Raw genomic sequence first — 16,929 nt, 5'->3', positions numbered from 1 at the left:
AATATATTTGTATATGAAAAATTTGTTTCTTTTTGTGTAATTCCTTTTATATTTTTTGTAGCATAAAAAGAAAATGTGAAAGAACAAGTATTAATAACCACTTCCGCGTCATCCTTCACCCAGTCAACACGTGGTCGTTCATTTTCCTTTCCTATCCTTCAGATTCCTTTCCTACACCCTTTCCTACCCCTTGCCGTTTTCTATAACGTGCATTTAAGTATTAAATTTTGTGAAAGTTATCGATTCGGGAAACAGGGTACATACCCGACGGTTTTCTCGAATCTCCAAATCGTGCTGGCAGATTGCCTAGTAGCAGAGCCTATAACCTAGCAAGCAAGCATGTATTAATTAATAACAATCTGTTTTAATCGAGTGGAGTACCCGCAGTTTGTGACATTTAGTAGTTTTCTCAAGTTGGGTCCGTCTTAGAATTCGAATTTCCCGCGTTTTATTGAATTCAAAAAATTCAGTGCCGGGTTTGACCACGCCTTCTTTCAAATCTGATTGGTTAGAGGAGTTGCCAATAGTTATGTATGTCTTACAAATGTTAAAATTGGTTCGAATTATTGCACCTTCAGTAGAGGGCCAAAATTTCTTTACATTAACAAGGCAACTACACTTCTATATTTGTGTTCTGTGCTGCTGTCAAGTCAAGTGTGATCTGAGAAATCGTCCCGGTAAGTCGTCCGTGACATTGCCGAATCATGGATCGCTCTCGTTGCGGATATGTGTGTCCGAACCTTTAGGCGACAGGCGGCACGGACACAAGTCCGTTGTGATACGGAATATAAAAATAACTATTAGAACAATACATGCAATTTGTTCGCCCCCAATTTCTTCATCTGCTAATATATCATACTGAACGTCGGCACGCTGTGTCTCATTTTGAACTTAAGTCTCGCAATAGAAAAGTACTTTTTAGGATATATTTGTCTAGTTATTATAATTAGAACATTTTTTTAATATATGGTTTCCCTAAAATCTGCTTAAAGAGTCAATTTGCGTCGATGCGAAAATATATATTTAAGACATAATAAAAACGCAGTCTTAGTTTTTGACCAATTTATTAATATACAGTGTTTTTGATTCCACATAATACATCCCAATATCATTAACACAGAAGCAATTAAAATGGCATAATTACCATAACATTTGCATCTCTCTTTTGGGATACCCTGTTGAACATTCCGCATTACCTTTCTTGCCTCCATACCCATCCGATAGTACATATTTTATATATATACACACATAATAATAATATATAGACTTTTTTGTAGAAGTTTGTGGGCCCAGTATAATGTTTATATTTAAATATTTATTATCACAGCACATTTATACACAAGCAGGAAACATAATATCTTGAGTAGAAGTTGGGTTGAAGCATTTGTTTTAATAGTAATTAATTATGTGAAAAGTTTAGAAATTAACCTCCTAATAAATACTAACTAATACTTAAAATATATTTTTATTGTCGTCAAGGAGAACAAGACCCATTATACAGCGTGTTTTTCTTAGTTACACCCTGCATATCACAGAATCTTAAAAACAACTAAATCCATTCATACATTCGACCTGAGGGAGGTAGAGAAAATTGAAAAAGCTAATTTTATTACTTGTTATTTACGTATTTTACAGTAATTATATAATATAAATTTGATTGTTTGTAGCTATATAGTATATTATTTAAAGGGACTTTTAACGTTACATAGACTATACGACAAATACAAATCTAATAATAAAAATATATTTTTGGTTGATAGCAGCCTGCAACGCCCGCGTTGACTTGTATAGTCCATATGAGACTATATAAACGATGCAAAAAACACGGTTAAAATTTTGTATGGCCGTATTATTGTACAATATTTTAAATATTGCTTACATATTTTGTTTTTTTTTTGGTTGAAACATTTATTTAATTTAAAGCAGCGTATTATTGTTCCAGCGATTGTTGCCACACTATACTTTATTTGTAAAACATTTAGATCGTATTTTATGATTTTATCAGACGACAGTCTCGGTGGTGAATTTACTCTACGAATATAATATATTTTATTCTATTAGAATTTTTCAAAAAAAAAAATGTGGCAACACAGTATACTTGCACATGGCTCAGAGAAAGTGCAAAGGCGTGTAGATCGCATATTATAACGTGACAATGCCAAAATATTGGTGAATCCATTCCAGCGTTGCCAGGACATTTAACACGTTGACTACCCGATGAATTACCGGGGTTGACCCGTCTATGTAACACCATGTATACAGATTTCTAATACGGACCGGACGTATTTTCTCTATATAAGTACACCCTCGCTAAACAGATAAATAAATATGACAGAAACATAAATGGAGAGTCATATTTATGTTTTGCACACGTTGTTTTTTTTGGTTAATCACCGGAGATTCACACGGAAAAGTGAACCTTCAGATTTTTTATATTAGTGCTTGTGTTTTATTCACTTGTTTTTATTTATTTATTTGTAAAAGTTTAACAATTATGAGATATGGATTCCAAGGAGGAAGAGAAAATTTTAAAATGGTTTTATAAACTGGAATCGGAAGGTAAATAATTAATTAGTAAAGAAAGTAAAGGTCATTTATGAAAAATATTAGGTCATATATGAACTTTTATAACAAGATTTTAGAAATTAATTAACCAACATCTTTGATTATATTACCGAAGATTTTTAGCACCCAGATGTCATAGAGGTATTTTTTAAAGTTCTTACGCCGAATTATTACAGAAAATATTTCGAACAACTTTATAATAATCTTCACATTCCGCTTGATTTAGCTTATAAATATCCTTGTAACAAAATGTTCTGAATTTTAGATGAAAATCTTGAAATCTACCAAAATGAAAACAAAGCAAGAATAAAGAAAAATCAAGAATATCAATATGAGAAGCGTAGATTCCGAAGTAGACGATCAAGATTTCGAAGCAGACGAAGATATAATTGAACCGACCACCAAATCCTGAAATGAAGTAAATGAATGATCTCTAAAAAAAAACTTTTAATTTACTGATGAACGAGAAATAAATGTCCTTCCTACAACCTGATGTTGTTATGGCCAATTATAGAGGCTTATGACCGATTTAGATATTGTAGAATTAATAATATTTGAAACAAAGAAAGACGCCAGAAGATACAGGCGAAATTCGAAGGACGTTTCTTTCCAAGAAATGGATAATTATTTTGCTATTTTACTCTATATGTAAGCCCTATCCATGTTTTCTGAAACAAATGTAAATTTCTAAAGAAAATGTTTGGCTCGCTACTAATATTAACTTGAGGCGAGTCAAGAGGTTAAGCTGTTGATTTTTTAAAAATGTTAGAGAACAACTATTAACATCATCCGGTTTTCGAAAAATGGTAATTACTCAACTCAAGATGCTATCTACATGCCTTACATACAAATATTATGCCAACTATTTTTTCTTGTTTTCTGCCCATATACCTCAGAAACAAAGTTTTAATGTGGGAAAGAAAAATGGAAAGGGACATACTACAGATATACACCTAAGTAATCTCAGAAAATACAGCGAAGCAAAGGAGCCATGTAATGCAAATACACATTCCTGGAATATTCTACTACTTCTAATATTCTCAGAATATTCCCACTGGCCATTTCGTATTAATTTTTATACTTTCCGATTTAAATGGATACATTTTAATTTTTTTTACAAACAAAATATAATTTCCTAATTCATTCAATTTCTCTATACCAACAACGCAATAAATATTGGAATATGCCTGGAATGTCTAATAAATTCGGAAAATGCCAATTTTATTCTTGCTGTACAAGATCACAAACTTGACAGACTTTTACAGAGCTGTACAGTACAGCCAAATGCCGTATATTGAATCATCCTATTCAATCATAATGATGTATCATATAATAAACAAAACTGTACTTAGAGTTAAGAAGAATGTAAATTATTAGTACAGTATCTCAGTAGAATCCGTAATCTTACTACTTTTGCACAGCCAATGTTTGTTGAATTTAGGCCAAACATTTCCCTAAACTATGTCAACGTATCGACCTCTTTGAGGTCATCCTCAGGACAATTTACATTAGTCGTCATAATATAAGGAAATGGTTGCCTAAAAACGTTTTATTTGTGACCTCAATCCATCAAACATAGGTTGTGCAAAAATTATTAATGTAATTTATAAGAATATAAAACGAAAGCTACATTTTCTTGAGGTAGATAATTTAAATATAATGAAAAATCCATAATAAAAATTATTTGATTGATATCATAATCATAAATCACTCTAACCCAGATGCAAAAACGTGTTTCGTCTTCTGTGACTTCTAGAATGTAGTCTCAGATTAACTGCATGGATGACGATTATTAAAGCCTAAGAAAAGCGGCTGCGCAGATAAACCGTATGTATATTGAGTATCTTTTTAATTGAATAAGCGTAATCCACGTTAATGTAATTCGTGCGATGGTACAAAACTATTTAATAAACTTAAAGTACACTTAAACGCAATCAATCTTCACAAAGTAATGCACAAAATAAATCGAAACATATGCGCGCGGTCTATACGAACGCGGACCAAATTATTCTTGTACACAACATTCGTGCTTATATAATTACGGCTTAATATAGGATGGTTCTACCTAATTGTAGTGTGGATGTGACAGACAATCCATCGGTTCGAAACTCCCACATCAAGGTTCGAGTAAGGCATAACTTTCGAAAAAAATAATTTTTAAAATAAATGATTTTTTACATAAAATGATGCTTATACCCTTGGTATTATAGTTCATTTCATTTGAACACACAGCTTGAAAATTAGTTTAAGTTTAACTACTACACTGAACAGTATACTTTTTTGCAAGGCTTCATAAACTCTTTTATTTTCTTAATGAGTGCCACATCGCCACCGGTTTCCTCAAAGTAGTAAGCATTTGATTCCAGTGGCTGAGATAGCGACCAGTCGCCTGACTCCCCACTATCACGTGACCAATTGGTGTGGTCTTGGTTGTTTCCTCGTTGGTCAACTCGGCCACCGTAAGTCTCATTTGGATTGTCTTAAAAAGTGTATCAATAAATTTCCATTTACAAAATACCTACATGTTTCGCCTTATGAAGGCGTCATCAGACTCCGGTAGTAAGTAAACGGCATATAAAGTAGTCGTTTACTTATTACCAACTTAATACTCAATCCTAATAATACAGTACATGCCATGAATATTTGTCGAATGTTCACTTAAAAACATTAATTTTTTTTAAATATTTACCAGGGCATTTTACGAAAAATCTTTTCAGTATATCAATATACCGAACATTCGATAGACATTCGAAAATTCCATCAGAATCAGAACATTTATGGTACTTTCAACATATTTGAAACGTAGGACTTTCATGGATTGACCTGTACTATCCAGGGTTAACTGGACTCATCTAATCTGGATAGGAGAAACTTTTGCACACATTGCGTCTACGTGTAGCTTATTTCATATGTTATTAGAGGAATGACGTATCCATATACTTACATTTAAAGTATGGGCAGGTACGCTAAACATCATTGCTTCATTGAATATTGGACAACGCTCACCCTTTTTGGTCGTGGTCTTCTTTTTGTTTACCTTCTTGTTCTGTTGCATTAAATAAACCTGAAACAGTAGTGATGTGGTGGTGATAGTGGGATATCTAACTCTAATATTGGATTAAATGGATTATTTTCTAATAAGTTGGTCCACAAGATCGAGGAATACGTTTACAATCCTTAAACGTTGACAAGAGACATGGCATAAGATCAAAAAGGGAAAGCAAATATTTCCATATATTCAATCACCACAAATAAATTCCAATGATATTTTAAATCATTCCTTTGTACATCGGACAAGTACTAAGAATATTCCAAAATAGTATTGTATACATTCATTCCACACTCAAGAGAGAGGTAAGACTAACGTCAACACACAATAACAGATATGCTGAGTGATAACTACTAGTAACCTACAAAACATTTAGTTAAGTAATTTATATAAAACTACTGGAAATGAAATCGTCAAAAAGCAAAAGAAAAAACGTTAAACATTCAACTTAAATGATTTTGGAAATGCCTTCTTACTGCTCTAACCTCTTGATAAAAGAACATCGTGTCAGAGAATTTTTCCATTATTGAGGGTTGTCTTATTCTGTACCTACATTATTAATACGTTGTCAAAGTTGATTGAGAGAATTCAGAACAATTATATAAACTTGAACGTTGATCCCAAAGAAAAAAATTAAAGGCTGTCAGGTCCGATGTGTCAACTCGTTTTTCATTCGGACCTTGGCGCCTATCTCTCAAATAATGTTGGGAATCAGCATCCTATTGAAACTTATCTTTGATTTAAATTAAAATGGATTTCGAATAATATAATTAATAAACAGAATAAAGTTCTTTTTAAGCATTTGAAGATATGTCGCGTTATTTAAGTTTACTTACAGAAATTTAGGACCTAGAATTGCCTTAACATTTATTTTGGGAAAAAATTGTGCTTATGCTTCGCTATTTATGTGTATATGCAAATATGTGGAACGTGAAGAATATGATCAGATGGAGGATGATGGAAAATCAGACGAAGCTAATCACTCTTTCGATCAGACGGAGTTGCATTCGATTGAATCTAAAAGCCCAGTTGGACGTTTAAATTACCTTCACAAAAACTTCCATGGAATTCTGTTGAAATTTCAAATTTCTTGCTTTCACTACAACGACAGTCAGTCTTTCAGCTGTTGGCAAGTAACTCAACGAGAACATTATTTCCCCAAATTCCGTGCCTCTCTACAAAAAAATACAACGGTTATTAGAACCTAAAAAACGGGGGAAATTACGAACCTGGCCGGTATCAGTTAGCGTCACCCAAGTGGTAACGGGTTGTCGTAGGCTGACGTCAGCTAGTCGCAGTTCCCCCTCCCCGATTAAGGTGTGTGACGTCACATCGGTAGCATACAACTGAAAGCACAACGAGCGCTGCATTTGTTCCCTCGGGTTCAGAGAAAACAAAAAACGTTCCTTGTAATTGGGACTACTGCTGCTTCGATAAATTTTCGTTTGAATAGTGGCTTCTTTGTCCGGTAACAGGGACACCCGTACGTAAGTGTCCAGATAACCGTCGGACCTTACCACTTTACTTAAGTCTTTCGCTTCCAGGACGTTCACTATAAAGTCCCAATTTTCGCTAGAAAATACATGCATCATAATAAGCAAAAGTTTCACGCCATTTCACGAAGTCATTTGGAACTCACAGCATAAACTGTGTTTTGTTTTTTTAATTAGGGTATGGTCAATATACCGCAGTCACGCCTTAAAATCGATAGAAAAATAAACAATGATCGCTCCTCGTAAGTTTAAAGCAGCGCTTCGGAAACATTCATTGATTATTGTCAGAGAAACAAATGTGATAATGACGTAGAAGAAATAAAGATATAATGGCAAACTAATGTCTTAGGTGCGATAAGTATGCTTTTTTTGCATGAATGATTTATTTTTTCTTAAACATAAAGGGTACTAATGCTAATGACATATATTTCGTCGTTCAGGAAATCAATGTCTTTTTCCCCTTGGAAAGTAGCTCTTAAAATACTAACATGATAAATTTCCAAAGCTAATGCTAGTAAGAGGTCTGAACCCGGGTTTTAAAGGGAAGCAAAGAACAAAGAATCACATGTTTACTGGGTGAAAGGTGACGTGAAAGTCCTTATTCCAACTTCAAATAAAATTTACTAACCTGTCGTACTCTAGGCCGATACAAAGATAACCGGTTGTGTTAAATCCCTCCAAGTCACCCAGTCCTACGCTGGTGTCCGAGCAGACGCTGTCGCACGACAGCGCCCTTTTTAGAACATTATCGGATTCATCGAAACTTGTCGTGCTCTCGATGGATTTGTCTAAAATCAAGTGATTGGTTTTATTTCTATCTTACAAACTGATGGATAATAAAAATCGTCCGTAATATTGCAAATGCAAACCAGAAATCATTTTAGAATGTCTTAGGAATATTCTATGATGTCCTAGGACATTCTCTCGATTTCTCAAGCAAAGACTGTGTTACCAAACTATATTCTTGGAATGTCCCATCTAAAGGTCCCTAATATGTTCAACTGTTTTTAGAAAACACAGGTCTATTGGCAATCTCTTGGCCGAAGTTGGACGCCTTGTTTGGACCGAAGATATCGAAAAATGGCGAACTCCGTCCAATAACTCTGATATTTCAAAGGCATTCGATGGAGTATGAAAAGCTCTTAAACAAACTGTATTCTTATGGTTTTCCACCAACTCCAGTTGCTTGGCTTGAAAGCTTTCTTGAGAACCAAACCATCTAGGTTGTCGTTGATGCTTGCAGAGGTTTAGAATTATGGCTGGTGTCCTTTAGAGATGCATCTTATCCTACCCTATTCTTATTGTATATCAACAACCTTCTCGACAAGACTTTCAATCCCATTTATAGCTTTGCTGATGACAGTACATACATTGGTGTCTTTCTTTAAGTCGCTGACATCAGATGACATCAGCGGACACCCAGTGCCATAGGCGTCGCCACATAATAACTAATAACTACATAATAACTATTATGCCGGCCTTAACATGATTTTGGAGTGCAATCTGATTGAGTGCCTCTGCCACCCCAAATCTTAATCTGTCCAGGCTTACTTTGCCAATGTCTTCGTCAGTTTGCTTGTAAGGTGTGAAGGTTACTAAAACAGCTTTTCAAAAACTTGGGTTGGGATATTTTTAAAACGAAAAGGCTGTACACCACAACAGCTTTTAACGCTTTCCAAGTAAATGCTCTTCCGAATTGGCCCAGATCATTCCACCTTGAGCTATATACGCAAGACCTACTCGACAGGCAGTATCGAGTGTCACTATGTCGATGCTACTCATGAAACGTGGCTTTATCTATGTGGGATTCCTTTTTATAAAGAAGTGCAATTAATTCCCAAAGCACGTCTTTCACGTACATTACGATTTGCAAAACTTTAAGAAAAATATTCACAGACACCTTCGTACCACTGGCGCTACTCGTGATACTCGCCCTTACAATTAGCACTTTTGTGTCAGTGTATTTCGAAAAAAAACAATTCTAAATATATTTTGCAACAAATAGCATACTCTTTAAGAATCACCCAATGATTTTTTTATAAATAATTACCTTTATCGTGGCTCTGTTGCTGCTGTTGCAATATGACAGATGATAGTTTTAATGGGGCGCTTTGTGTTCTGGACACATTTCTACCCGGAGACGGCGGTGGCGGCTCTAAATTAACCGGAAATGCTGACTGCGCAGCCAGCGTCGCCACATTTACCGAACTAACCGGCCTCGGAATTGGAGATATGGAGGTGGTTGTAGACAATTCTGTCAACGTATCTCTAAAAATCAGTAGACGAGTTATTACAAATTAGTAGCTCAATACGTTTATTGTAAATCATTTAATTTTTTTTTTAAATATATATAGGATGTCATAGTTAAGTCTGTATAACTATCTAATTCCACTACTCATTGGAATCCCTCGCTGGTTCTTATAAAGGAGAGACGAGGGCACAAAGATTGGTTTCAATATCTTTATAGCCGATTAAATTATAGCCGTCTTCCTGAACTTTTCCAGAGGAAACTCAGGGGACATAAAGACAGATAATTAGCTCTATGAAATTTTATTTCGAATAACACATGAATACAAATTGTGCCTAGCAGGAACATGCAAATTAACTTAGCAAGGAAAACTGGGGAATTAATCGTGCTTTTCAATAGCTTTTAAAGAGGAAATCAATATAAACGCCCTATGTTTGAATTGTGGAAGATTTTTGTTTAAACAGTATATAAAGATCCTTACAATTTATTATGAATTGTAAGAATTGTTAATTGAAATATAACCACATATCTTGATCGAACCTTTACCAAAAGATTAATATCATCAGAATCAGTAAAATAGACAAACATTTTTTGTACAGCCAATGACATCCATTTCCACAGCCTTAGATTCACCATTAAAATATTAGGGTTCAATTTGTCAAATGTTGGGAAAAAGAAGTTGCTATAAATTGCATCTACCTGATAACGACTCTCTAGACACACATGAAGCACTTGAATTCCGTAATCGAATATTATAAGGTTCGTATATTATCAATGGGAGAATGAGACGAAAATTACCAAAGTAATAAGACAAAAGTATTTTGGTTGCAAAGTTCTTGAAGACGAGAGGTAGCAAAAGAACCAGACTGTCACAATTATCAGTTGTGGAAAAGCTGTCAAATAAGTCATGACTTATTTAACAGTTCCAGTTTAAAGCAGAGTTAATGTGAAACTCTTAAACCTTACGGGATTGATTTCTTCTTTTTGTATCCTATATAAAAACTTTAATTTCGAAGAAAACTTTATTTTTCAAACCTACCGTTCTTTTTCTTGGCCCTTACTTAACCAAAGTCTCTTTGAGAAAAGATAACTTTCTGCTTTTTCCTCATTGACAACAAGTATGTTTGTATAACAACAGAATCTGTGACACAACCAGGTGTTAAACTGATAAGTATCGGTGTAATGTTTTTTCTCTAAACAGTAGGGTGGTCTGTAAAAAGACCGTATTTCTTTGTATAACAGTTGTGGGAAATGTCATTAATATCAAGGAGGAATAGTATTGAGCTATTAAGAATAGAGGTTAAATATTTTAGTGCTCTCCTATCCAGAACCTCATCCTCTAACAACTTGGAACAGAAGGAAGTTTTTTTGTTTACACCGACGTTTCGACAACTTATACTGTCACATTCAGACGACTTATTCAAGAAAACATTAAGACGTTGTCCAAGTTATGATTGGATAAATATTATTTATATTTACTGCTTTCCTTTTATATATAGGTATCATTTGACTAGTGAAATTATTTTTCTTCATAAAGACCTGTATTTATCTAATCATAAGATGGAAAGCATCCACATTGTCAAACCATAACTTCAAAAAAAATACTGTTTTTTTTTACTGAAATCCAAATTCTTTCTTATCCAATTTCTCTTTACCTGAGGAATGAATAAGTGCACTACAGTTGTATTGTCATGGCAAGTATGCCAATTTCCTCAGCAGGAAATTATGAAATACGCTGTCGAATGCTTTGGTGAAGTCTCAGGAAACATACATTATGGAGATTTTCACTGAATTTTAAGTGTCAAATGTTTTATTTCTAGATTTAGAGAACCAAATTACTTATTAGGTAACTCAGAAGTAAGGCTTACATCATTTCAGAAGAAATGACATGATTAAAAAAAAGTTAACGCATTAATTTAATAAATTGTAAAAAACTTATATAAAATAAATATTCATTATCATTACATTTTGATACTAACCCTGGAGACTTGCTGCTTTCCGCACTTTTCTCCTGTAGCCTAACATCAGAAGAGGTGCTACGAAATACATTGATGGGAATAGGAGGAGCGGGACGCAGAGGTTGCGGAGGGATTTGCGCCTCCTCCTCCTCATGATCTGGTACCAAAGCCGCATTTAAACTTGTGGTCGCGATCGATAATTTAAAATCGCGATCGATCGAATCGAACCGCTTAAAGCTACCGCTGGACCAGTCCAACTGTATATCCGAATCTGAATGAACCTGATATGTTTTTCTAGTTAAGCGCGTAATTTAAAACAGTGATCATAAAATGGCTTACCAAGTATCCGTTTGCATTATAATGACCCTTCAACCTAGTTAATCCCACTTTTTCTTCTTTGTTGGATGTAAGCCAAGCGTTAATCCAACCGAGGATGTTGAGAGAATTGTAAAAAAATAAAATGGCCGCCAGTACTAGGATCACAATTATGCAAATTATTGTTACGAAGCCGAATTGCTCATTGGCCATTATTCTAAACAAAAATATTAATTTGAGGTTAATGTTATAATTGATTATCTACAGTTTATATTTGCATGGATTCATTATTTGCAACAACTTTGACGAATAACCAGTCTTGTTGTGTATTATAATAGTTTTTAATAAAAACCGCAACAATTTGAATGTTTTTTTAGTTATAAATTCTCATCATATAATATAAATACTTGATAATTTTTGTACAGAAAAAAACCATATAACTTACCTATTTCAAGTAAGCACTTTCTGCTTACCAAAAAAACTATAACAACACTAAATCAAGTCATTTGTTACACTGCTGTATAAATCCATTAAAATTATGTCGAAAACCTCCATTATCAAGAACTACGATCCAGTTATTTGCTTCTACCAGCTGGTGCAAAGAAAAGGTTAACGCCATTTTGCCAACAAGAATGTGTAATGACAAAAAATATTAGTTTTTGTGCGTGTGAAAAACAAGCGAATTTGTAAGTGTGGTGTTTCTAAAGAATATTCGTGTATATTAACGTCACATTGCGGGCTATTTTCTTGCTCTAATATAAGCGGGTGATAGTTGATATGCGCAGATGCGCAACGATTTTCTCCCCCAGCGTATGTCTTTTGGAGCAAACGAGGAGAGAACTTTTCTGTTTAGTTTCGCTGGATTGAAGTTGCAATTTCAACATTCATGCACCCTTCCTCAAGATATTGCTAATATAATTACTGAAAATCAATAACCCTATGTAAAATATTTTAAAATATATTTTTAGGAGTATTGTAAGCGCTGATAACTATGTGTAAAATAAACACAGACATTTATAAGTAGAGATCGGAGATTCGTCTGAAAATGATTCTTTTTCATTCTCTATCTCTCTGTCTAGTTTATAGCGCACAAGCTCGTACTAGCGTAAATCCATGTCCTGAGTTTACAAGGGAGCACTTACCTTCAAGGGCACCGTCACTTAAACTGCTCTTACCATAGAAGTCGCAAACAAGTAAGACCAACCATGGAACTCCACAAACAATCACTCCTGAACTTTTCTATCCGGATTGACCGAGGACAACTCAGCAAAGGATGTTTTAATGTTTAGCACTCGGGGTTTTCCAAAATGTAAGTGTGAGGAGGTTACCATATTAAATGACGGAGTTAAATCATTTAAAATTGGAGTGAAATCTAACGTTATGCTACGGATAATAAATCGTCAGATTTGGCCAGGAGTGTGGTTTTAAAACCGTTTATAAACCAACGGCGCCAATTTTTAACATATAATTGAAAGATCCATAAATACAAGGTATTCCTTAAAACTAATCCTAGGATTGGAATCTTCTGTCTTAATGAGCACTGGTTATCCAAAACAGAGATAAGGGTGACATCTCTGTTTTCGGAAGTGGGACATACGTTGTCACACTTATCTTACCGAACTTTAATCTGAATTCTACATTTTGAAGAGCAGTTAAGACCAGATTTGATTTATCAAATAAGGAGACCAGCAGAGATAGGATTTTTCTATATAATGTCTTTACAAATATTCCCAACTTCTTATCTGGAGCCAGTGTTGGTGATGTCTACCTTCGTTCTTTTAAGTTGAAATCCAAATCAGTTAGTAGCACGCTTAGATTCTTTGACATAAATGCGGTATAAATTTTGCTTTTTAAGGAAGGTTAACCAGTAAGGTTTTAATAAAAAATTTGCGTGCTTGAAAGTAAAAAACTGAAGTAAAACTTCTTTCATATGTAAATTTACGAACAATTTCCGTACGTAATTTCTTCTAAGTTGATGGTCAGAAGAAATGATGAGAAAGTTGATGACTCATATTCAGAGTCTTTATCTGCCATAATTTGTTATTATTCACCCGAAAATTCACAAAATATGAACTTTAAAATGAATTTATAAAATTGTTCAAGAACGAAATGAAATTACGAAATAATCAAGAAATAACCGTTCGCGTAACGCTAGTAAACTCGCAAACGAACTACTGACTAATATATATATATATATATATTTTTTTTCATACACTGACTCTAAGAGTAAGAGAGAAAGAAAATGTGCGCGCGCACGGCTCTTTTTTTGCTCCTACCGTAACTTGAGAGAGAACTCTTTTTATGTCCAGCAACTCATATATCCCTCTCAACTACCGGTTGCCTTGCTCTATCACACTTTTCATAACGCATTCGCCAGCTTACTCCCCAACTCAAGCGTGCGCAAAGAAGTTTTACTTCAATAACGTAACACCAAGTCAAATAAATGCTTGTCATTTTAATAACCCTTATTTATTATCCGACCACCTTAAAATGAAAGCTGCCTACGCCTTCCTGAAACTTTGATCTGTTTGACTAGTAATTATGATCCTAGCTTTGCTGTTTAGTTCTATATTCTATAGTTCTTTTTAGTTCCTACAGTGACTTATACTTAGGTGCGCCAAGTGAGATGAATAATAGTTTAAGTAGGAACCCATTTAATTTCAATCCAGGGCTCATTAAAGCCATAAAATACTGGATTATTGTTCCCTTACCAAGATTGATTAACTTGAGGTATAACAAAGGTCATATCCCCGATTATCTTAAGTTGCAGAAGTCATACCAGTACATAAAAAAATCCAAGATGAAACCTGAGAAATATCAGCCAATTTTCAGTTAAATCTTTGAGACCTTACTGAAGAGGCAAATAGAAGATTAATTTGAGTAAAATTCATTGTTTTAGGTTAAGCAACATGGCTGAAGACATTAACACTCAACGGATACAGTGGTCAGGGACCTGTGTGACAAGATTCGGAAGAGTTTTGAATACAGTTTTCATTCTTAGGCAACATTTTACGATTTATCAAAAGCTTTCGATTGTGTTGAAGTATACATATACTTCTTTAAAATATTATAGATTTAAGTATTAACTTACTCCACTTAACAGGCAGGAGTCAAGATGTTTATTTTGGGAGTGGTCTGTTCTTGGGCCCATTCTCTTTCTGGTGTATGTCAGGAAGATCTTCATAGCTGTTGTCCTGGGTCTATATCTTATATTTATACTGACGACACAAAAAGCTTGATTGAAACTCTAATCTGAGTTATCAAAATGTATATTCTTAATACAATATTTGTCCACCTCAGTTTCGGCTTGCATGCTCAGAGCTGTATATTTTGGATAGTTCCACTCTCTAATGATGTACTGTTTGTTTAATTGGGGTCACTTTAAAATATTTTCATTGCAACGCCGATGTACAAAAGTGATTGCTAAACTCTATAGAGCGTGTTACAGTTTACTTTTTAAAAAACTCATAATTCTTACCACGCCTTGCGCCTATACTTTAGATATGTTAGAAAGAAGAAAGACGGCTTCCCGTTTACTGCTACCGCAGTATCAGAGGCTATTTAGATTCTATAGAGTATATAGTTTCTTAAATGTGTTGCCTCTCTCTGGTAATAATCTGCCCTTTTCTGCATCTAAGATCAAAATTAAAAAGTACCTAGTTAAAAATGTCTTTTACTCATTTGAGGGGTATATTCTGTTTAACTTTTCTAACTTCCTGTGACCCAATTGTTTTATGCATTGTGTTGTTTATTATTTTTAATTGCATTGTTAGTTTTGAGTAATTTTACACATAAGCAATTTTTAGTCTTATCTTATATTGTATTTCTTAGATATATTTGTTTGTATTTTATATTTGTTGACTTGTGTAAAAATGCTTTGCTTGTTGACACTAATCTGAGACTATTCAGGTGTCAAAGAGGTAAAAGGCAAGTACCTAGATATCTATATGTTGGCATACTCTCTATCATGCTGTTTGTCACATGGTTTACATCTTGTAAGAATTTTATAACTACCATGAACTTGGTCATCTTTAAGTTAATTTTTAATCCGCATTCATTGAATTTGCAGAAAGTAAGTTAATCCCTTGTATTTAAAGTCCTTTGTGGAACCCCAATTGTGTATTGCTTATGTCTTCTTTGAGTCTTACATGCCACATACCTTTGGTATTTTTTTAAGACCAATTAAATGCCTAAAGATACATTAAGAAAATTGCGCCTGACTTAATACTGCAACGGTTACATTACATATTCTTGAAGATGCCTCTATCAGCAAGATTCTTTCATAACACATACGTTTCTTCGATCTTTCGCCTATCGAGCACATCTGGCATAGGTAGTTCGATGATACTCCAGGTGAATAGTGTTACAACCGCTCAGTGATCTTCACAGTGTAGATACACATCCACAAGATCTTCTTTTCTGCAACGATTCTTGTTTCTGAAACCACAATAAATCTAGCGATTTATTGTGGTTGTATATTCTATTGAGTCAGATGTGGTTCTTAGCTTCAAACCTATATATCTTAGAACTTAGAAACTTTCTTATTTATTGATGTTTATTGCAATGAATATGTACATTATAGTGTGGAGACCATACACACTCGCTGCTTTCAAGATGACTTGAATATGAATAGTGAATTATAGTTTTTATCGAAAATAACCCACAGGTTGCTGACTTTATCGAAATCATTTACCATTTCATGTCCTAGATTTATTTGGTTTGTATGTACATACACTTCTTAATGTTTAAAGTATCCCATTATTATCACACTATCTCCAGAACCTACCGATGTCCACCTGCTCCTTCATACTCATACTCATATAAGCTGTAGTAACGGATTTAAAAATCTTCAAATCAGCATAGAGGAGGGATTGACCATATTGAAAACAATCTGTTTTCTATCAATAATGTAAGAATAAAGCCAAGGCAGCCGTACCATAAGCGTACCACCCGTACCATAAGCATGCTATTTCTCAGTTAAGAGATTATAATTGACTTTGTGGAACGCCTTGAAAAAGTCCATGTAAATAGAACCTACCATTCTTACGTGTGATTAAAGATCTTCGCAAACTTCCAGAAATTGATGGATAGTTTGTGATATCACCATAATTACATTTTTTTAGAATTGATCTGATAGATGGGTATGACAAATGCAATTTTCCAGAATTTCAGTAAGCATCAGAGAGTGTCTTGTTAAATACAAACCACAAGAGTTTGGAAAATACCCACCAAAGTGCAACATACTAATTAGTATTTTATTCAGTATAGATAATTTGATAAAATATTAGAGCGTGTGCCATG

The 16,929-nt window shown here is 34.2% G+C and overlaps 1 protein-coding gene across 1 annotated transcript; it reads right to left on the bottom strand.

The window, feature by feature from the left end:
• Positions 1-1,047: 1,047 nt before the first annotated feature.
• On the bottom strand, positions 1,048-12,360 carry LOC126738802 (synaptotagmin-12). Its single transcript, XM_050444240.1, has 9 exons — positions 12,074-12,360; positions 11,653-11,845; positions 11,335-11,594; positions 9,158-9,375; positions 7,736-7,895; positions 6,844-7,186; positions 6,661-6,789; positions 5,510-5,629; positions 1,048-5,044 (listed from the first exon to the last, which is right to left on the bottom strand). Exons 2-9 carry the CDS (start codon positions 11,839-11,841, stop codon positions 4,868-4,870), a joined length of 1,596 nt encoding a protein of 531 aa, XP_050300197.1. The 5' UTR covers positions 11,842-11,845; positions 12,074-12,360; the 3' UTR covers positions 1,048-4,867.
• Positions 12,361-16,929: the final 4,569 nt, after the last annotated feature.

Source organism: Anthonomus grandis, chromosome 7 (assembly GCF_022605725.1).
Source record: "Anthonomus grandis grandis chromosome 7, icAntGran1.3, whole genome shotgun sequence".
In the NCBI taxonomy this organism is placed as follows: domain Eukaryota; kingdom Metazoa; phylum Arthropoda; class Insecta; order Coleoptera; family Curculionidae; genus Anthonomus; species Anthonomus grandis.
The sequence above is the reverse complement of the archived record's forward strand: the minus strand, read 5'-3'. Positions and strand labels throughout refer to the sequence as shown.